Source organism: Prionailurus viverrinus, unplaced genomic scaffold, assembly GCF_022837055.1.
Source record: "Prionailurus viverrinus isolate Anna unplaced genomic scaffold, UM_Priviv_1.0 scaffold_42, whole genome shotgun sequence".
Taxonomy (NCBI): Eukaryota; Metazoa; Chordata; class Mammalia; order Carnivora; family Felidae; genus Prionailurus; species Prionailurus viverrinus.
The window spans coordinates 150,545-174,274 of NW_025927609.1; the positions used below are offsets into that span (position 1 = coordinate 150,545).

The 23,730-nt window shown below is 42.6% G+C and overlaps 1 protein-coding gene across 3 annotated transcripts in view; it reads right to left on the reverse strand.

Moving 5' to 3' along the window:
• PRMT2 (protein arginine methyltransferase 2) overlaps positions 1–23,730 on the reverse strand; it is a 62,879-nt gene that overhangs the window by 18,455 nt on the left and 20,694 nt on the right. The window contains exons 1-6 of one of the 3 annotated variants that reach the window (XM_047846897.1): positions 18,385–18,542; positions 16,083–16,181; positions 9,764–9,871; positions 8,896–9,078; positions 4,283–4,378; positions 3,115–3,279 (exon numbers count right to left, since the gene is read on the reverse strand). In XM_047846897.1, coding sequence (XP_047702853.1) covers positions 3,115–3,279; positions 4,283–4,378; positions 8,896–9,078; positions 9,764–9,871; positions 16,083–16,121 — 591 coding nt within the window. In that variant the 5' untranslated portion in view covers positions 16,122–16,181; positions 18,385–18,542. Of the gene's footprint in view, positions 1–3,114; positions 3,280–4,282; positions 4,445–8,895; positions 9,079–9,763; positions 9,872–16,082; positions 16,182–18,384; positions 18,543–23,730 lie in introns of those variants that run through there. The other 2 variants (XM_047846895.1, XM_047846896.1) reach the window with 2 other exon arrangements.

Consider the following 23,730-nt stretch of genomic DNA (forward strand, 5'->3'; position numbering starts at 1 on the left):
ATATACCTCTGAGCATTAAATTAATTCACCCTTAATTTATGCTCATTAAATTACCTAACTTTATTTGCTTAAAAAAAAATCATAGAAGAAAAAGAGTAGAAGAAAAAAACAGGAACAAGGAACAAGAATAACAAATAGACCACAGTAACAAATATGGTAGATGTATTAATCCCACTATATTAATAACCACTTGAATGTCAGTGGTCTACATATACCAATTAAAAAACAAAGATTGTCAGAGTGGATCAAAAACTAATACCCAACTAAGTGTTGTCTACAAGAAACCTACTTTAAATATACTGACACTTATAAACTAAAAGTTAAGTGGATGGAGGAAGATAGACGATGCTAACACTAATCAGAAGAAAGCAGGAGTAGCTATGTTAATTTCAGAGCAGCTTTCAGAGGAAGGAAGTTATCAAAGATAAACAGGGGCATAACATAATGATAAAGGGGTCAATTCTCCAAGAAGATATAACAGTCCTTACCATGTATATACCTAACAATAGAGCATTAAACTGTGTGAGGTGAAAACAAATAGGACTGCAAGAGAAAACAGATGAATCCACTATCATAGTTGGAGACTTTAACATCCCTCTATCAGAAAAGGACAGATCCAGCAGGCAGAAAATCAGTAAGGACATAGTTGAACTCAACATCATTTATCTGCTAGATACAATGCACATCTATAGACCACTCCATCCAACAGCAGAATACAGTTTTCTCTCAAGTTCACGTGGAGCACTCACCAAGACAGACCACATTCTGGGCCATAAAACACATCTCAACAAATTTAAAAGAACAGAAGTCATACAATGTCTACTCTCAAGACCACAATGGAATTAAACTAGAAATCAATAACAGAAAGATAGCTGGAAAATCAAAAAATACTTGGGAAATTAAACAACACTTCTGAAAAAAAAACCACACAGATCAGATAAGAAATCTCAATAGAAACTTTAAAACTATTTTGAATGTTGTCAAATTTTTTGTGTGTTGATAGCATCATGTGATTTTTCTTTTGTAGACTGTTAATATGGTAAATTACTCAGCCTTGAATTCCAAAGATAATCTCTTCTTTGTTGTAGTGTTATTCCTTTTATGTATTGCAGGATTATACTTGCTAATATTTTTGAGGATTTTTGCATTTATGAACATGAGTTCTTTTTGGTTTGGGTTTGGTATTAGGGTAATGCCAGTCTCACCAAATGAACTAGGAAGTATCTCTCCTCTTCCATTTTCTGAAAGACATTGCTCAGATCTGGTGTTATTTCTTCCTTAAATGTGTTTGTAGATTTCACCAGTGAAATAATTTAGGCCTACAGATTTCTCTTCACAGAAGGTTTTCAACTATAAATTAATACTGTTAGTATTTACTTGATTATTCAAGTTATCTACCTCACTGTGGGTTAGTTGTAGAAGTTTGCACTTTTCAAAAGAATTGGTCTTTTTCATCTAAATTACTAAAGTTAACGTATGGAGACAGAGCCACAGGAGGAATAACAATAAACTTAAGACCAGGTCGGTGTACTTCAAGTTCTGGCCTTCTTTCTCAACCTTCCAGCTACTATATGCTTTTCAAAGTCCTGAAATAGCTTCTCCCTGCATGCTGTCCTAGATCCATAGCTGCACTCACTGGGACACACAGGGTGGGGTGTGCTTTCCCCACCATACCTGGAACATCCTACCTGCAGCCGGCTAGGTCATTGCTACCTATGAATTTTTTTTAATGTTTTTTATTTATTTTTGAGAGAAAGAGAGCACGAGCAGGGGAGGGGCAGAGAGAAAGTGGGACAGAGGATCCAAAGTGGGCTCCCCACTGACAGCAGAAAGCCCAATGCGGGGCTCGAACTCAGGAACTGCAAGATCATGACCTGAGCCAAAGTCAGATGCCTAAACAACTGAGCTACCCAGGACTCTCGCCATGTACAGTTTTTAAAAACAAAACTAGGGGCACCTGGGTGGCTCATTTGACTAAGCATCTGATTCTTTATTTCGGCTCCAGTTATGATCCCATGGTTCGTGAGTTCGAGCCCCACATCAGGCTCTGTGCTGACAGTGCAGAGCCTGCTTGGGATTCTCTCTCTCCCTCTCTTTCTGCCCCTCCCCCCTCGTGCTCATGCTCTCTCTCTCAAAAATAAATAAACTTAGAAAAAATTGGAATCATATTGCACATGCTTTTTTGTGTTTTTAAAAAACCACCAACCTGTCACCAACTTTCTCTAAGATAATTACAAGATCAGGATGTACAGCACAATGACTTGATTTACATGTATTGTGAAATGATTACCATAAAAGTTTAGTTAGTATTTATCACTTTGGGCACATGGCAGGCTCAGTTGGCTGAGCGTCCGACTTCGGCTCAGGTCATGATCTCACAGTCCATGAGTTCGAGCCCCACGTCGGGCTCTGTGCTGACAGCTCAAAGCCTGGAGGCTGCTTCAGATTTTGTGTCTTCCTCTCTCTCTGCCCCTCTCCCACTCATGTGCTATCTCTCTCTCAAAAATAAATAAACATTAAAAAATGTTTTTTACTTAAAAAAAATTCCATGTGTAAGTGGGCCTACATGGTTCAAACCCACATTGTTCAAGGGTCAACTGTTCGCTCTTAACGACTGTCCTGTATGTCACTGTAGTCACCACCCTATACATCGTGACCCCACTGCTCATTTTCGTGTACCTGAAGTCTGTACCTTTTGACCATGGTCTTCCAATTCTTTCTCCCCAACCCCCTTTTTCCCCATTAACCACAAATTTGCTCTTTTTCTAGGAGTTTGGTGGGTGAGTTTTGTGTTGTTGTTGTTTTCAGATTCCACGTGTAAGTGAGATCATACAGTATGCCTCTGACTTATTTCACTTAGCATATCGCCTTCAAGGTCTCCCCGCCCCGTTGCCACAAGTGGTGGATTTTGTGGCCTCAAGGCTGTCCTGCACTAAGCAGAGGTCAGCGCCAGGAAAGGCACCAGGTGGATTCACTTTAACATGAAACAGCTGCAGCTCTCCCCTAGAAGCTCTGCTCACAACAGCCCCTCTGGACCCAGTCCATGTCCCCTGCTTGGAATCTGCACTTCCCTGGTGCAATCCACAGCCACCCGCATGTCCCAGTGCCCCTTACCAGCAAGCAGGTCCCCATCCACTCGGATACCAGCACATCCACCTTCTCCGGCAACACCACATCCTCCACCTTCTGCTGGAACACAGTGATGATGTCGGCGAAGCCATTCTGCATGACCAGTTGCCCTGTGTGCTGGGCCATCTCACTGGCCTCCACTGCATACACCTGCATATGGGAGAAGTGCCATCAGTGCATGTCCCACCCTGCAAAGCGGCCTGTCATCTGCTCTCCCTGAGCCCATTGCTTCAGCTGAGTCAGAGTCGGCATCAGAGAAAACAAGGACAGACGGAAACGACAGTGCCAGACAGCAGGAATGGCAGCTGGGCCACACCATGCTATCTCCAACAGACGGAGCCCTGCCAAGGGAGCCACCTCTAACCTTCACTCCACCTCCTGCCTAAAACAGACAGGGGGCTGCAGGTGAGAGGAAGGCCCTACACCCATACTGGGCACCCACCGCAGGGGCCCTCCCCGGGTGCGACCCAGTGGCCCAGCTCCCACACACGCAGCAACACAACCCATAACTGATAACTGATGCAGGAGCTTCTCAGTATTGGCCTGAGAAGAGTCAGACTTTATGGATATCAGTGGCTGAGACCATTTCAAATCCAGGTTGTCAGAGGAAGGTCGTGTGTGCATACGCCTCGGTTCTGACAGCACCTGAACTCCAGTGGTCACTGCACCACAGCTCCACTTATAAACTAGGAGTTTCATCCACCTGTGCCGGGGGCCGCCGCAGGGCTTCAGCTCTGCACGGCCCACCCCGCATACTTTAAAGGGAAGAGGACGAAGGGAAGCCACCTTGTGTCATGGAGAGTGGTCTGTTTTGTCCCTGCCAGGTGGTCCCTGCTCAGTGCAGGGATATCACTTGGACAGTGACCTACACCAGTGGCTCAGCCCCAACACAGGGACACATATGTTTCTCTATTCAACTGAAATAAACATTTTACCAAAAAATATCCCACAACATGCAACTCACTCAGATATTTTCTATTCTCTCCTCTTCTACTCTGTGCTGTTTGTGACTCATTACGCCAACATCACAACGTCCAATAGGCTCAGCCTGCCAGAGCACACTGCCCGTTTCACCGACACAGGGCCTTTGCACACGGGACCACACCAAGACTCAGCTCACAAGCCGCTGAAGGGACAGCTGCCTCCTACTCACTGCTTTGGGCTGCGCATGATGTGCACAGAAGAGGCTGATGATCCCAGTCCCACAGCCGACATCCAGAATCACTTTATCTTTCAGGGATTCTTTATTCTGCAGGATAACATTGTGGTATTTAGTTGTTCGTGGCTGGTCTGCCAACATTTCCAAGTGAAGTTTCTAGAGGAAATACACATTCGGAATCACTGCTTACAATCTGAGCTATCCTGAGCTCTGGTTTAAGAAGGAAGATCAGAGACTGAGCAAACCCTCTTGATCCCACCACCCCATGCCTAAAAATATGAGCAACATAGAGAAAACAAAAGACAAAAAAAATCAAAGGACACAAATACGCCACTAGACAAAAATAAAACAGTGAAGGAATGAGATGGAAGTTTCTAGAATCCTTCAGTTCACTGTGGTGCTGCCTAGAGATTCTCCCTTCACCTCCCCAAGAGCCAGGAGAGCAGAGAAGCAGGGGTGGATCACTGAGGAGATGGTGCAGATATTACCCTCCTGACCACTGTTCCCACATGAGACAGGAGGAACCACCAAATTCCCCATCAGATACAACTTGGCCAACTATCCATCAAGAGAGACCGTGGACAAGCCACCAGCAGAGATGCTAGAGGAGGCACACAGGGCCCCACCCAAAACTGTTGCTCTGGAGGGAGGTAACAACCTCGCTGACCCTCAGAGGGTGAGCTCGAGGCCCCCAGCCATGTCCAGAGGGAGGAAAACACATGAAACCCAAGATAACATACGACATCACAGGAATCACACTAATCCTCAGGGAAACAGAGAAAGCCTCCTCCAGATGGTTCGTGAAGCTACAGGTGGCAGTCAGAGCCCAGAGCGGCTGCACCCACAGCACCATCCCTCACACCTCACCTCTTAGATCTCAAGCTGCAGAAAACCCGCATGGCTGAGAGGGGGACAGTCAAGCTACCCAGACCATGTCAGCACAAACAGGAAGTCTGGACGGTGCCTGCATGAGCCTATCGTGGCTCCTCATAAAGACACTGAAGACTGAAACACAAAGGGTTGGAGGGTCAGAGTAGATGGAGTCAAGACCCAGCCATCCTGCCTGCAGTGATCCACCTTAACAGAAAGTCAGAACTAGCATGCAAAGGGGCACCATGCTGATGCCAGGAGAAGGAAGTTAGATGGTGGCATTTTCATCACACAAAATATATTTCAGATCAAAGAATATTCCCAGCAACGAAGAGTCAGGTCATAGTAACACAGGAATCACTTTAGCAACAGGACCTAATAATTCTAAATACTTTTTGTATCTAATAACAAAGCTTCAAAATACACTAAGTAAAAACCAATAGAAATGCAACAAGAAATAGACAAATTCACAATTATGATCAATATCCTTCTCTCGGTAGCTGAGAGAGAAGTAGAAAGAAAATCAGTAAGGGCACAGACTCAAACAATACTATCAACCAACTTAATCTAATATTTATAGAACACTTCACCCAACCACTTACAAAAATAATACATAAAAACATCTAGGGATAGATTTAACAAGAAAGGCAAAGCACCCAATATGATCAAAACCAAAAGAAAGAAAGAAAGAAAGAAAGAAAGAAAGAAAGAAAGAAAGAAAGAAAGAAAGAAAAAATAAAATAAACCTTAAAACTCTGAGAGACATAAAACAATGCTCAAGAAATGGGGAAAGTGAGTGTGATGTGATGTACATGTCACTTCTCCCTAAATTAATGTAAACTTTCCATGCAATACCAATTAAAACGCCAGCCAATTTGGCCTGGGGAAGGGTGTACAACAAATGCTAATAAAATTAGCTTCAAACACTAGAGACCAGCCTAGCCATGAAAGCACTAAAAAACAGGAGGACTGCTAGAGACCTAGCCTCCCAGATGTTTAAAAGCTACAATAATGAAAAGCATCTGGAGCAGCAGAAGAAATAAACAGATCAATGAAACAGAACAGAGATTACACAAATAGAATTTAGAAATGTAATGTATGATAAACGTGCATTTCATATCATCAGGAAAAGGAGGATCATCCAATAACTGATGCTGGAACAGCTGAATATTTGTGGGGAAATTAAGTTGTAATTTTACCTTATTCTTTACAACTAGTAAGTTCCAGATTGATTTAAATATTTCATTGTTAAAAATGGGGTCACAAAAGTCTAAAAGAAAGTATGGATATTTATAATATTGGAGTGAAGGTCTTCAAAGTAGGACACAAAATCCAGAAGCCACAAAGAAAAAGGACAAATCAGACCATAAAACTTAGAGTTCCATGGGAAAAGATGAGAGACAAGTGGTGAGTGTAATTCCAGGCTAACCAGCTTATTCAACAGAGAAACGGACACAAATAAAAAGAAAAATGAGCAAAGTATATGAAAGTTTACCTAAGAAAATGGAGAAATAGAAAAGGCCAACAAAATATAAAAGGTGACCAATCTGACTTTAAAAAAAAGAAACTGGGGGCCCCTGAGTGGCTCAGTCAGTTGAGCAGCTGACTTCGGCTCAGGTCATGATCTAGAGGTTACATCTGGACCCACATGGGGCTTTTCGCTGACACTGTGGAGCCTGCTTCAGATTCTGTCTTCCTCTCTCTGTCCCTCCCCTACTCCCTCTCTCTTTCTCTCTCTCAAAAATAACCATTAAAAAAATAAAAATAAAAATAACAGGGCACCTGAATGGCTCAGTTGGTTAAGCGACCAACTCTTGGTTTCGGCTCAGGTCATGGTCTGTTTCGTGAGTTCGAGCCCCACGTCTGGCTCTACACTGGCAGTGCAGAGCCTGTTTGGAATATTCTCTCTCTCTCCCTCTTCCTCTCTCTCTCTCTCCCCCTTGCTCTCTGCCCCTCACCCACTCAGCTGTCTCTGCCTTTCTCAAAACAAATAAATAAACTTTAAGGATAAATAAAATTAAATTAAATTAAAATAACAAACAGAAACCAGAATCAAGAGATAACATATTTCCCTTTTAGGATTAGAAATCTGTTTTCACTGTGGCAATTGTGGTTGTGATATATAAGCTTCCACATACTATTGGTAGGTGTATAATCAGCCAATCTTTCTGGAGGGCAAATTGGAAAGATCCACCAAAGCAAAAAACACCATACATACACCCTACAAATTTACCCAATAGAAATTCTAGCAAAAGGTAAACAAGATTTATGTAAAAGCAAGTCCATTACAGCATGGCTTATCATGATGAAAAGTCATTAAATAAACCACCAATATGGCCCTTTTAAAATCAACAAAATACTCTTTCTTGATAATTTGAAAGCTCTCATCATGTACATACACAGGTGGTTTTCATTTATTGTAACATTTTTGTCAAATATAACACACCTACAAAAAAAGTGTATTAAAAACTGCCTTACAGTCTGTCAAATATAGTTTTCCAGCAAACACTTGTGCAGCCAATACCAGAATACTGCCAGCCCCCCAACCTTTCCACCCCAGCCTGGCTGATACGAAAATGAGGGTGGAAAACCTCCCTGAAAAGGAGAGGGAAGCTCTGAAGGGTGCGGCTCCTGCGCTACCACTCCAGCAGCCCGAAGGAAGAAGCCTACTTCACTACCCAGCACGAGAACAACTTTCTCCTGGCCTGAGCAGCAGCCCAGCCAATGAGAAACTGCCAAACTTAGCCAAGGAGAAGCAGCCGCCATCCTCCAATGGGCTTTCATTTCAAGCAGCCCCGCCCACCCCTTCTCCCTACTGATTGGTTCTCCAGACTTGCCTGTGCTTCCCTGCAGCCTGCCTGCCCTGGATTGCGGTTCCCCTGCTATTCGCGAATAAACAGGCTTCGCTAGTATAATAACGATTTTATTTTCAAAGTTGACACCATCACAGCCCCCCCCCCCCCAAACAGTAACCACCATCCTGATTCTCAGGGGAACCAGGTCCCTGATCTCCTTTAGAGTCTCACCACTTACATTCATAAACGATACCTTTTAACACTGCTTTGTAATTTTATATAATTGAATCAAAAGTTCTTTGATGTCTTGCTTCTTTCACTCAACATTAGGTCTACAATGTTTATTCTGCAGGCATCTGTTTTCATCTAGGTTTAAAATACAAACAGGAGCTGTCTGGACTTTAGGATTATGGGTCTTTATCCAAATTGGGAAAACACACACACACACACACACACACACACACACACACAACTAGTAAGTCAGTTATTTATAAAGGTATTATTGTTGACTTGTGTAACTTTTTTGTATTTTATTTTTAAAGTAAAATGTATTACTCTTTTTTAAATGCTGAGAAAAATTCATAATCCCATTGGTCAGATAATCTCTCTAAACAACCATGGGCCAATCCAGCCTACCACCTGTTTTTGTATGGCCTGCAAGTCAAGAATGATTTTTAATGGTTTTTAAAAATCAAAAGAATACGCCATACTCACTTACGGTTTTATGACTGCTTCTGCACTACAATGGCAGAGCTGAGTAACCACATGGTCTACTAGCCAGAGAAAAAGTCTGCAAACCCTGCTCTAAACCACAAGAAGCAGCAGTCCAGGTGAAGCTAACTTTAAACTAGAGAGAAGAAACCAGCACCTGGCCAACTGAACAGGGATCTGGAATGCAATACCAGCACCTGGCCAACTGAACAGGGATCTGGAATGCAATACCAGGGTTCCATAGCTGCCGAAGTACTCTTCATCCTGCCACGTGTCTTCAGGATCACACTCCTCCAAATGCTTCCCAAGGTGGTTTGCAGGTATGTACCCGCAGCAGCCTGCGCGCTCGCCCCACCACCAGTCAGCAGTTGTCTGTCTCAGGACGAGAATTTTCTCCCCTCTCAAAAAGCTGAGCTGGAAAAAACATACACAGAAGTCAAAATTCAAGAAAAACCTGAAAGTGGTATTTCAATTGTGGCTCAGTGATAAATCCCCCATAACTGGGGCCCAAATCACAGCTATTTCAAAAAGGACCCAACAGGTAATTATACCGACTCACAATTTGTGAAAATGATACCAAGGTTTAGAGATTTTTATGGAACATCTACATGAAAGAAAAGCACATGGTATTTTTTAAAGGAAAGATGAACATTTTCAAATGGCTTAGGACAGAATTTCTGAACAGCCGCTTCACAGTAACTCAGCTATGTGGTAGGTGATTCATTTACTGGGTTACAAAGTAGGAAAAGCTACATTCAAGTCAGTATCTTTATCTTATAGCCTTATTTTTCATTAACTAGAATAGGTTCTAAACCAAGGTTTCCAAACAGAAATTGGAGCAGGTGCTTCCCCCGATTCCTTACCAGGTATCTTTCACCTAAGGCTTGGGACTGGAACTTGTTAGGGTAGGAAGAGAAGGGTCACTCACAGGTCTCACTGGGCTCTAAACGTCTGAATACCTCTTTACTTAACTTTGGTATGACTTCTTCAAATATTACATCTACTTCTGTCATTTAGCATACTGAATCAAAAAAAAAAAAAAAAAAAAACATGGACCGAGGCCCATGGCCACTGCACGTGAGCAAGTGCATCGGGTTACCTGCGTCTGGTCAGTGGCAGAATAGTCTGCAATGGCCACAAACTCTTCCGGGTGCGCACTCTCCTGGAGATGCTCCTGGCCACCACATTCCATGAGACCCTCTCCCTCCTGCTCAAAGCAAAGGAAAGAACAGGAGATGACGATGGTGCTTCTCTTTCTGTCCATCCTAATAACTTGTAGCCTTTTGGTTATTTCATTTGGGTTCAAATGAAGATTCGTGTGACCAGATTTAATCCTACAAGTTGAGTCATCTTCAGTAGCAGGATCAAGGGAGCTCACCTTCGCTCTACCTTTATGTCTCTAGTACAAAATTATTAATACATCCAAAAGAGAACATCAAAGAAAGAAATAAGAGGCACTTTTAGCATCTACCTGGTGACTGACCATGAACATCATCCTCAAAGTAGTGACCAGCCCTAAGAGAAAGAAGACCTGTTCCTGGGCATCACGCTCTGGGGACCTTGTCAGACCCGAGGGCAGAACTGCAGAACTGGGCAGGCCTCAGGAAGGTGCTAGGGACCGGCACAACCCTCGCAGCCTCACTCAGACTGCACTGCTGCTGTCACACGCTGCTCAGGACCCAGAAGGGGAGCCCTAGAGTGCACCTGCCCAGTCTCCACTTTCCATCAGAACAGACTTGCCAGGAAGACACCCATTGGGGGTGGGAGAACCTCCAACCACACGTTCCAGTTCAATGAAGCAACCCTGTCCCCATATATACATTTTAAACAAATTTTCCTAAACATAAATGTAATTCACATTCTTTGGAAAATGTGTGAAAGCACAAGTGTACCCAGAGGAAAATTACGACCATCTGTAATCTTGCTCACTGGTCAGGGATAATGATTAACATACTAACATTTATATTCTTTCCAGCTTTTTTTTTTAAGTGTACATATAATATGTGCATATAGGGTATTTATGGAGATCATATAATTCTGCCTTGTGACAAGTTTCCCACTCATTAAATTGTGAGTATTTGGGGCGCCTGGGTGGCACAGTCAGTTGAGCGTCCAACTTAGGCTCAGGTCATGATCTCACGGTTCATGAGTTTGAGCTCCGCGTCAGGCTCTGTGCTGACAGCTCAGAGCCTGGAACCTGCTTCGGATTCTGTGTGTGTCTCTCTCTCTGCCCCTCCCCTGCTCATGCTCTGTCTCTGTCTCAAAAATAAATAAACATTAAAAAAATTTTTTTAATTGTATTTTCCTCATTAAATTACTTCTAAATACATTTCTAATATCTGATAGTATTCCATTCTATGAATAATCTTAATTTATTTATCTGATCTCATTATGTATTCTTAAACTGTTTTCAGTTTTTACATTATAAATTATGTAAGACAAACTTTTTTTAAAAATTTTTTTTAACACTTACTTATTATTGACAGAGATAGACAGAGCATAAGCATGGGAGGGGCAGAGAGAGGAGACACAGAATCCGAAGCAGGCTGCAGGCTCTGAGCTGTCAGCACAGAGCCCGATGTGGGGCTCGAACTCACGGACCGTGAGATCATGACCTGAGCCAAAACCAAGAGTCAGATGCCCACCCAGGTGCCCCACTTTTATAACTTCTGATATCACCACCAAATACCCTCCAGAAAGGTAGCTCCTCAGACCTACATAAAACTAAAAGAGGGGCACCAGGGTGGCTCAGTCAGCTAAGCATCCAACTCTTGATAGCGGCTCAGGTCATGATCTCACAGTCATGGGTTCAAGCCCCGTGTTGGGCTCTGCACCAATAGCATGGAGCCTGCTTGGGATTTGCTCTCTCTCCACCCTGCCCCTCGCTCCCCCTCCCCTGCTCATTCTCGCTCTCTAGTCTCTGAATAATCATAAAAGAAAACAGTGAATGGTTTTCCCACACCCTTATCAACAGTGGACATGCATCATCACTCAACTCTGCCAGTTTGATGTGGAGACACTGTCTTTGTTAGTTCCATTTGCCTTTATTTTTTTTATAATTTTACAATTTATTATTTTATCTTATTTTATTTTAATTTTATTTTTTGACAGAAAGCAGGGGAGAGGGGCAAAGGGAGGGAAAGAGAATCTTAAGTAGGCTCCATGCTCAGTGCAGGGCCCAAGCTGGAGATCAATCCCATGACCCTGGGATCATGACCTGAGCCGAAATCAAGAGTCAGACGTTGAACTGACTGAGCCACCCAGGTGCTCCAGTTCCATCTGCCTTTAATTTTTAGTGAGGTCAAACATGTTTTTCAAGTACTTTTTGGTCATCTTTTTTGTTAGTTGCCTATCTGTATCCTTTGCACATTTTCTTACTACAGTAATCTGATTCATTTTACACAGTATAATTTCCTTTTTAGCTTGCTCCCCTTCCCCTGCCCCTGCTCCACCTACACCATCAGCTTCTCACTGCCCTCCCTAACCTTTACCAGTCACCTGGCACATCCTCCCACACTTTCTCCATGCCCGTGTCACACACACATCCATGCACACATACACCCACACACATGCGGTTTTTCTTCTGACATAGTTGTTTGTGAAGGATGTCACAAACCCTTTTATTAATTTTGGGGTTTTTTTACTCACATTATAACTTGCAAAAAAAACTCCCCAATTCTTAGAACTCTAATTTATAATTTCCAATTACTATATAATACTCTACAAAAGGAATTCTTCCTGATTCTTCAGTCACCCTTGATTGATGGACTTTCTCTTGGTGTCCAACTTTCTACCACCGTAAACAATGTGGCCACAAACATCTCTACACATTTATCCTTATGTCATGATATTTTACTTCTATGGGATAGATTATCAGGGCTGAAAAATATGCATGGTTTTCATTCACACATTTGCCAGATTCTTTCCATCAAAGGTGCAGCACTTGACACTTCACGGCAATGCAGCGAGTGCTCTCTGCTTGAATACTCACCAGCAACCGGCATTATCACAGTCTTTAATATTTTCCAGAGTTTTAGATATAAAGACACCAGAAAAGTAAATACGTAGGGAGACAAGACTATTTCTTATCCTTTATAAGAAAGACTTAAACAGTATAAGGAAACAATAATAATTCATTACGGGGCTTATGACATATAAAGAAGTAAAGTATGTTACAATAATAGCACAAATAGCACAAAAATGGGGGCTGGTAAAGGCAAGTAATTTGGAGGAATCTTACATCATGAAGTGGTCGAAAAAAAAAAAAAGACTGAGATAGGTTAAAGATGCATATCACAATTTCTTGGGTAACCACTAACATATCAGTAAAAGATACACATGAAAAGCCAATAGAGGAGATAATGTGGAATTGCAAACAATATTTTATTAATCAAAAAGGAGGCAAGAATGGAGAAAGGTACAAAGAATATGCAAAGAAGAAACAGAAAAACAGCAAGATGTTAGACTTAACCACACCAGTCATTATGTTAAAAGTTAACAGACTAAATACTCCAATTTAGGAGCAGAAGTTACCCGACAAGGGGGAAAAATGACATACCTATAGGCTCTTTACAAGAGAAACATTTTAAATATACGGACTTAGATTTAAAATAGATTCAAAATATTGGTGTATGTGTACCACGCAAGCTGGTTCAGCTGTATTAACATAAGACAAAATAGACACAGGGTAAGAAATATTAATAGGTAAAAAGAAAGACTTCATGAAAATCCATCAATCTAGAAAGTAAAATCTACCTTAAATCCATGCACCAAGTAACAGATTCAAAATACATGAAGCAAAAAGTGATAGATTCAAAAGGAAATTTAAAAAAAAAAGTTCAAATCCACAATCAAAAAGGACATTTTTGAAGCTCATCTCTCTCAGTAATGACACAACAAACGGGCAAAAAGTCAGAAAGGACACAAAAGACTTAAACAACGCTAATAACCCATTTGACCTTAATGACATTTATAGAAAACCAACAACCACAGCAAACATGCTCTTTGCACATGCATGTGGAACATTCGCCAAAACAGCCCATCTGACTAGGTCACAAAGCAGGCCTGAATAAACTTCCAAACACTGAAACTTTAAATAGTATCTTTTCTGAACAACATAATCAAGCCAAAATTAAATAACAAAAAGATAAGCAAAAATTCCTAAATGTCTGAAAATAGACAACACATGTCTGAATAGCCCAGAAATTTTCTAATTTCCACTATAACATATTAGAAAGTATTTTAACTGATCAGCAATGAAAATATGATGTATATAAGTGTGTGAGGTACAGCAAACTGATGGTCAGAGGTAAAGTTACACCTTTAAAAACATATATTAGAGAAGGAAGGTTTTTTTTGTGTGTGTGTTTATTTATTTTTTGAGAGACAGAGACAGAGCATGAGCGGGTGGGGACAGAGAGAGAGGGAATCACAGATTCCAAAGCAGGCTCCAGGCTCTGAGCTGTCAGCACAGAGCCAGACGCAGGGCTCAAACTCACAGACTGTGAGATCTGACCTGAGCCCAAGTAGGACTCTTAACCGACTGAGCCAGCCAGGCACCCCTTAAAGAAAAGGAAGGTTTAAATCAGTGATCCAAACTTCCATCACAAGATGCTATAAAAATAGAAAATGAAACCCAAAGTATAAAAGAAATAAAGAGAAAAGAGAAAACCAATGAGATAGAAAACAGATGAACACAGAGAAATTCAACAAAGACAAAACTGGTTCATTGAAAAGATGAAAGTGATAAAACCCCTTAAAGGTGATCAGGGGAAGGAAAGATAAAACACAAATTTTGAATAGCAGGCTTCTCTTCTGTAATGAAGAGCGCTATTAACTGGATGAACACAAACAGTACAGAAATACTTCCATGACAGATGCCCAAGTAATTAAGAACTAAATAACAAGATATCATTTCTAACTCATCAGACTGAGCAAACTTTCAAAGTCTGATGCTCTCAAGTGTTACCAAGCACTATATGGGTTCCTGGCAGACCCGTAAACTGGAGAACAACTGATCACTATCTAGTAAAACTGAAAATATGCAATCCCTTCCACCCTGCAATGCCATTACTAAGTATACACCAGAGAGCACGTATGCACAAGGAGATGTGTAGGATATTTACTGCAGCACTGCTGGAAATAGACAAAAACTGGAAACATCAAGTGTCCACAAAAGGGAAATAATTAAAATGTGGTGTACATCTACTGTATAACAGTAAGACTGCAACTGACCTGCATACATCAAGGGCAAATCCCCCAAAAGTAACATTAGTGGAGGGGCGCCTGGGTGGCTCAGCTGGTCAAGCATCTGACTTCAGCTCAGGTCACGATCTCTCGGTTCATGTGCTGACAGCTCAGAGCCTGGAGCCTGCTTCAGATTCTGTGTCTCCCTCTCTCTCTGTCCCTCCCCCGCTAGCATGCACACACGCGCACTCTCTCTCTCTCTCAAAAATAAATGTTAAAAAAAATTTTTTTACAGTAACAGTGGAAAAAGCAAGCAGCAGATGACACAGAATATGAAGCCACTTAAGTAAAATCTAAAAAGCACACACAAAGAGTATCATATGTTGGTCAAAGATGTCTATACTAGGTATAAAAACGTAAAAAAATTGTGCAGAAGCACAAAGATCAGTTTATAATTCACAGTAGTATTTGCCTGTGGAAACAGAGGAAGAAGAATGGGGCTGGGGCACAAAATTTATCTATGGTTTCCTTCAAAATATATACATATATGTATATATGTTTACATTCTAAAGCAAATATGACAAAATGTTAACAAGTTTTCACTTTTGTGTGGCATGTACAAATAATGTTTGCAATAAGTTCCAACATTTTAAAAATTTCTCAAAAGAATAGGACATCCATGGAATTAAAAAGTTTTATGATTAAGAAAGATTAATGACACAACTATGAATCAAATCTATATATGAAAACCCAAATGAAATTAGAACAACTATTAGAAGGCTAGAAAAAAAAGAAATGTTAAAATTGGACATCACAGATATAAAAATGTTTGATTTTTTAAAAAAGATTATTTGAGTATTCATTTGGTTTTTAATTTGATATAATCAACATTCCTTGAAATGTAGGGTAATCTTTTTTTTACTAATAAGCTGAATGAAACTAGATGTGTTACAGGCAGAAAAAAAGTATGACTATATAAATCACTTCTAATGTGTCTAACCTGCTTGTAAGACATTATGCCTAGGACCTTATTAAACAACTAAAACAATGTGCTTGCTTCACCAGCACAGGTACCAAAGGTAGGTTTCCTGGGAGGTGTTTATGATGCCCAATTCAGAATGCCATCTGTAATTTCCTCTATTTAAGCATCCCATGGTTGGTGGCTAAGCTCTGCTCTCTGCAATGTTCATAGTTTTTAAATACAGGTTCTTACATACCAGACCTGAAATTACCTGCAATTCACTTCTGGGGCAGTCATCTGATGTTGCCATGGTTCTCTTAGGATCTGCCGCATAGCTGCCGCTTTTAATGTTTCATTTTCCCCTCCATTTCTACTTTTGAAAAGAGAGAGAATGAGAAAATACTTTGTTACCCTGCATAATAATTAAGTTTGCTTCACTTCTACGGTCCATGATAAAGATCCTATGCCAAAAGGAAGTAAAACGGGTTTTTAAAGAATGAAACAGAAATCAAATTTATAAATGAAATTCTTCATGAAAACAATAGAAAGCATTTGAAATTTATGAACTTCTGTGTGTTTTCTTCACTAGTCTACAAAGGTGGTGATCTTATTTATTTAATGAATACTGTTAGTTTCTGTTAGATTACTGAATTGATTTAAAACAACAAATTAATGCCAAATCTTTTCTTGGAACCCTGATAGCCTTCACTCCAATTAAAATTCCTTACTGTGAAAATCAAGGAAACCTCATTTGAAATGTAGTCCGGAGACCAGCAGGGGGAGCTCTCACACCCTACCACTCCTTATAGACCAGACAGGAAAAAGTTCACTTTCCTACCACAGCAGGGTCTCCTACCCAGGCAGCAGCCCAGCCAATGAGAAACAGCCAAACAGCCTTAGCCCAGCCAATCAGGAAGGGTGACCACCCACACTCACTTTCCTCCAATGGCCTTTCCTTCAAAGCAGCTCCTCCCAACTTCCTCCTTTTTCTCTTGTCTTTCTTTTTTTAATAGAGAAGGTGAGCAGACGAGGAGGGGAGGTGCAGGGAGAGAGGGAGATAAAGAGAATCTTAAGCAGGCTCTACGCTCAGCCCTGAGCCCCATGATGGGGTCCTGGGGCTTGATGTCACAACCTTGTGATCATGACCTGAGCCCAAATCAAGGGTGAAATGCTCAACAGAATGAGCCACCCAGGTGCCCCACCTTTTTTCTCTATATAAAGTAACCTTCCTCTCCTACACTAGTCCATTTGCCAGTAGTTTCCCCATAGTTTGCAGGTCTGAAATTGTAATTCCTCTGTCATTTCCAAATAAACCCACTTTTCTGGTAAAAATAACTGGTTGTTTTATTTTCAAGGTCAACAGCACCTGGGGCTTTCAAGTGTTTCCACTAACAGGAACCAAAAAGTCTACATCTTCCAGAGGCTTTCCCTTCTCATTCTCAGTTCTCATTTTTCCCCGTGACCGTATAATCCATACTATACTCCAACATGAATGTGTTTTTTCTTACATAACAGTGCTTTGTTTAAAATGCATGCTTCACTTATTCATGACTTAATACTTATTTTTGTGGGATCTATAATTACAATGTGAAAATTAACAGAACAGAGTCGTTTAGAATGGAGTCAGAGGAGGCCAGCAATGAGTGCTACCTGCAGACCCACCAGAAAGAGCAGATCCCGCAGGGGATACTACTACACTCTTCTAGCAGCAGAAAGGATTTCCTCCTCCCCCCAGCAACAGTACAACCAATGAGAGACTATCACAACCCAACCAATCAGAAGCCACTACACTTTCAACTCTCAGCCATAGACTGCTTATCCTGGATTGTAATTATCTGCCATTCTTAAATAAACCCATTTTTGCTGGCAAAATACCTAGCAGGGTTTTGTTGTTTTTGTTTTAGGGTTAACAGCAAACACTAATATATATACATTGTATTTTCACTGGAAAACACTGGAACTGGGGCCAGGGCGGGATGGAGCCTGGACAGGGATGGTTTGCTGGAAGGGGCTGGGGAGGGTGAGGCTGGATCCGGTTGATGGGGCAGGGCCAGGTGGGCTGACCAGCGCGCGGGGGGGGGGGGGGGGGGGTGCGGCGGCACCGGGTAGACGACCCAGGATCAGGGACTAGTGGCCAAAGGCAATAGGGGATGGGAGGAGAAAGAATGAGGGGGATATGAAGTGAAACACAGGGCTTAGATGCAGGAGTACTACCAGGGGTAAGTAGGAAAGGGAGGGGGCTCACAGAGGATGAGGGCTCGCGCAGACGAAAGTGAGGTGGGCACCTCTCCGAGAAGGCGTGGCTGGGGAAAACGGCACCGCGTTGTTGGGCGTGGTGGGGGGGGGGGGAGGAACCAGGGTGGTGGGCGTGGCCGGTAAGGGGCGTGGCCCTGCAGTCGCGGAGCTTGCAGTCAGCGGCCAGAGCTCCTAGCACCTAAGAGGGAGGTTCGGGGGTCTTCAAGGGGATAGAGGCCTCAGTCGGCCTACTGACGCACACGCCCGGCAAGGACCCTCACTTGGCACGTCCTACCTCAGTTCAGTCCAGCCGCCTGAGCTGCCCACGAGAAACCTACCTCAGCCGCCTTTCTCCGCTGAGTTCTGCGTCCACACCGCCGGTGCGGAGGGGCAGACAGCGCTTACCAGGAGCCCGAGCCACCGCCCTCGGCCCGCGCAAGCGCAGTACGCGCAGGCCGGCAGCGGACAGAACCCCTCCCTAGGCCCCGCTCCCTACGCCTGCGCAGTCCGCATTCGTCCCTATGTCCGGGTAATGGAGCCACCGTCTTCGGCCGCACGCAGGCGCAGTCGCTCAGGCCGGTCTAGGAGAAGGACCAGTTCTGGGCCAAGCGCGTCGCGCAGGCGCACTTCACGAGTCCCGTCTCCCGCAGTGGCGCGCACGGGGAACACGGAGCCCCCTTCTGTGCCCGCTGAGCCTCCTGTAGGGGCGGGGTCAGCGGTGGGGTTGCAGCCGGTTGTGGGTCCCCAGCCTGGTTGAGGCGGTGGGTGGCGGAGACCCGAACCGTACGCGAGTTGGGGATGTGGAGCGATGGCGGCCGGACCCGAGTTAGTGGAGAGGGGACAGTGGAGGCCTCACCCAGTGTTGGGAGCGAGGCAGCAGGGGCCGCTGCCGGACTTTGGTTAGGAGGTGGGGCAGCGGGGGCTGCGGATGGACCCGGGTTAGGGGGTGCTGGGGGGGCCGGGACCGTACCCGGGTTAGGGGGTGGGGCAGCCTGAGCCAGGGCCGGACCCGGGTTTAAGGGGTGGGTAGCGGGGGCTGCGGGTGGACCCGGATTAGGGGGTGGGGCAGCGGGAACCGGGACCGTACCCGGGTTAGGGCGTGGGGCGGCGGGGGCTGCGGATGGACCCGGGTTAGGGGGTGGGGCAGCGGGGGCCGGAGCCGGACCCGGGGTAGGGGGTGGGGCAGCGGGGACTGCGGGTGGACCGGGATTAGGGGTGGGGCAGCCTGGGCCAGGGCCGGACCAGGGTTAGGGGGTGGGGCAGCGGGGGCCGGGGCCCGAGCCGCGTTAGGCAGTGGAGCAGCTGGCGCTGCGGCCGGTCCTGGAGTGGGGAACAGAAACCCATTGTGGGTGACAGAAATGGCAGATTTCTGGAGTAGGCCCTCCTTTTTTCTGCTTTTCTGTAATAATTCAGTTAGCTTTCCCATCTATGCTGTGAAGTGAGAACCATTTGACATTCTTTTCACTTGACAAATCAGACATTGATTTAAGTTTTCATTTCACCAAGAAGTTTGATATTAGAAGGGAAATAGGGAAACGTTAGTGCCCTTACTGTGTGGTGGTCTCAAGGTGGGCAGGTAGCAGCACTGTAGTAGGGGTGGGGGGTCGGGGGGAGGTGGTAGGAAAAGGTAGTCAAAATCACGCAGACAATGGAGTAGTGGTTGCCCGGGGGAGGAGAGGAGAGTAAAGAGGTGAAGTTGATGGGTATGGGGTTTGCGTGTTTACAAGATGAAAAGAGTTAGGGAGATGGATGTTGACAATAGTTGCACGCGAGGGAAATATATTTAATACCACTGAAGTGTGCATTTATAAATGGTGAAGGTGGTAAATTTTGTGTGCATTTGACCACGATAAAAAAAAAAAGCAGGAAAACAAACTATGAGGAATGAAAAGGGAATTAAGTACATATTCTATAGATTTTTTGTTAATGTTTATTTATTTGAGAGAGAGCATGAGCAGGGGAGGGGGAAAGAGAGAAGAGAGAGAATCTGAAGCAGGCTCCACACCGACAGCAGAGAGCTTGATGTGGGTTCAAACTCGGGAACTGAGATCATTACCTGAGCCGGTATCAGACGCTTAACAGCTTAACTGACTGAGCCACCCAGGCTCCCCTGGATTCTGTGAATTTTTAAAAGATAATGAACAGATGATGAAGCTATATGTCAAAAATTTTAGCAAATCATAAAGTGGGAAAATTCCTTGAAAAACAACTTACCAAAACTGAACAAGAATATTTCGAAATGGGGCGCCTGGGTGGCTTAGTCGGTTGGCAACTGACTCTTGATTTCTGCTGGGGTAATGATCTCGTGGTGGTGGGACTGAGCCCTGTGTAAGGCTACGTGCTGAATGTGGAGCCTGCTTGGGATTCTTTCTTTCTCTCTCTCTCTCTCTCTCTCTCTCTCTCTCTCTCTCTCTCTCCCCCTCCCCCATTCATGGTGTGTGTGTGTGTGTGTGTGTGTGTGTGTGTGTGTGTCTTTCTCTTCCCCAAAATAAATAAATAAACATTTCAAAAAGACATTAGAAAATCTGCATAGTTCCATATTTGTTAAAGGAATTGATTTTATCACTTAAAACCTTCTCACAAAGAAGCCCAGATGGCTTCACTAGTAAATGCTTCCAAACATATCAGCAGAATATGATATCAGTGTTAAACATTTTCTTCCAGAAAATAAAGTGCAATACTTCCTAACTGGTTCAATGAGGCCAGCATAACTCTGCTATAAATCAATCCAGTGAAAGATAAAATTACATATCATGACCAAGTGTGGTTTACTCTAGGAATGAAAGCTTGTTTAAAATTTAAAAATCAAAATTATTTCCACATTTCAGGTTATAGGATGAAAAACATAGGTGCAGAAAAAAACATTTCATAAAACTTGACACCCACTAAATTCACAAAACTAGAAATAAAAAGGAATATCTTAATCTTAGTCATCTATTAAAAACAGATAACATAGCAAAATAGTGCGTGCTTTTCTCCTGGATTCAGGAAGAAAAGAAGGATGTCCTCTATCATTTCTATTCAACAGTGGAAGGGTGATCTTACCCCAATGCAAGAAGGCAAAAGGAAGACGATGTGTAAAGACTCAAAGGAAAAAGTAAAACTCAATTCACAGATGGCATGACTGTGTATGCAGATAATCCAAAATAATCTATAAATAACGCATTATAACTAATAAGTGAATATCCTAGGCTGGAGATGAAGGACCAATATAGTAGCAATCAACAGAAATTGCAATCTAAAAATTCCATGTACAATAGTACCAAGTAACATCAAATGTCATCTGTCTTTCAGTAACTGACAACTGGACAAACACACACAGGATGTAGATCTAAACACAATCACACCAATGACTTCATTAACCACCATAATTAATACACCAAACAACTACAGAATATACCTTATTAAGATCACATGGAATGTTAACCAAGATAGACAATATACTTGCTGACCCATAAAATAAGTTGCAATAAATTGGAAAGATTGAAATCTTAGCGTATATTCTCTGACCGTAATGAAATACAATTAGAAATCTAGCAAAGTTCCAAATATTTGGAAATTAAGCAGCATATATCTAAATAATCCATGGGTCAAAGGAAGAAACCAGAGAGTTTTAAAAAATTGAGTGGTAATGATTTAAAAAAAAAAATTTTTTTAATGGAGCACGTTGGGTGGCTCAGTCAGTTAAGTGCCCGACTTTAACGATCATGATCTCGTGAGTTCGAGCCCTACATCCAGCTATCTGCTGACAGCTAGGAGCCTGGAGCCTGCTTCGGATTCTGTGTCTCCCTCTCTCTGCCTCTCCCCTGCTCGCGCTCTCTCTCAAAAATAAACATTATGGGGCGCCTGGGTGGCGCAGTCGGTTAAGCGTCCGACTTCAGCCAGGTCACGATCTCGCAGTCTGTGAGTTCGAGCCCCGCGTCGGGCTCTGGGCGGATGGCTCGGAGCCTGGAGCCTGTTTCCGATTCTGTGTCTCCCTCTCTCTCTGCCCCTCCCCCGTTCATGCTCTGTCTCTCTCTGTCCCAAAAATAAATAAACGTTGAAAAAAAAAATTTAAAAAAAAAAAATAAATAAATAAATAAACATTAAAAAAATTTTTTTTTCATTGAGTGATAATGAAAATGTACTGCTGTGGTTTGAAAGTCTGTGTCCCCCAAATTCTTACATTAACTAATCCCCATGGGGATGGTGTTCAGAAGTGGGGCCTGGGGAAGGAGATTAGATCATTGGAGCAGAGCCTCCAAAAATGGGATCAGTGCCTTTATAAAAGACTACCCCAGAGAGCTCCTTGCCCCTTCCACCATGCAAGGACACATGGGGGAAAACCGCCTTCTGTGGCCCAGGAAACCCTCACCAGACACTGAATTTGCATGATCTGGGATTTCCCAGCCTCTAAAACTGTGAGAAACAAATGTTTATTGTTTGTAAGCCACACAGTTTATGGTATCCTTGTTATTACTATCCAAATGGACTAACATGTACATTAATATTTGGGGGATGCAAATAAAGCAGAGCTTAGAAAGAAATTGATGCTTTCAGTGCTTACACTAGAATGGAAGAAAATTTAAAAGCAGTGATCCAAATTTCCAATTTAAGGGGCACCTGGGTGGCTCAGTCAGTTGGATGTCCGATTTCAGCTCAGGTAATGATCTCATGGTTCGTGAGTTCAAGCCCCACGTCGGGCTCTGTGCTGACAGCTCAGAGCCTGGAGCCTGCTTTGGATTCTGTGTTTCCCTTTCTCTCTGCCCCTCCCCTGCTTGCACTCTCTCTCAAAAATAAGCATTAGAAAAAATTTTTTTAAATAAAAAATAAAAAAATAAAATTCCAATTTAAGAAACTAAAATTAAAAAAAGAAAAGAAAAGCAAATTAAAAACAAACTAAGTCAAAGACAGAAAATATATTAACTAAATAAATTTTAAGTTAAATAAACAAGTCCGTGAACTAGGAAATAACAGAAAAAATTAACAAAGACAGAAGTTGGTTCTTTAAAAAAAATTAATAGAATTGATCAATTTTTAGCAAGAATTATCAAGAGAAAAAAAGAAAAAAAACTATCAATATTAGAAATAAAAAGGGGGACCTCTTCCCAGATCACACCAATATTAGAAAGATAAATAGGGGGGGGCCCTGGCTGGCTCAGTCAGTAGAGTAGGCAACTCTTGATCTCAGGTTGTGAGTTGGAGGCCCACATTGGGTGCAGAGATTACTTAAATAAAATCTTCAAAAAAAAAAAAAAATGGGGGGCGCCTGGCTGGCTCAGTTGGAGGAATATGCAACTCTTGATCTTGGGGTCATGAATTTGAGCCCCATGTTGGGCATAGAGATTACTTAAAAAAATAAAGAAAACATTTTTAAAAAGATAAATTAGAAGACCATGACCAACTTTATGCAAACACATTTGATAATTTGTATGAAATGGACAAATTCCTTTAAAGGCATTACCTTTATCAAAACTGACACAAAAGAAAATGAAAAATATATATAATAAGTGAATTTGTTAAAAACCTTCCCACAAAGAAAATGTCAAACGCAAATTGTTTCATTGCTGAATTCTATTAAATGTGTAAAAAGATATAACACCAACATTTAACAAAATTTTAAGAAAACAGGGGATGGACACTTTCCATTTGTTTTATGAGGGAAACTTAACTCTGATACAAGCACCTGACAAATAAAAGAAAAT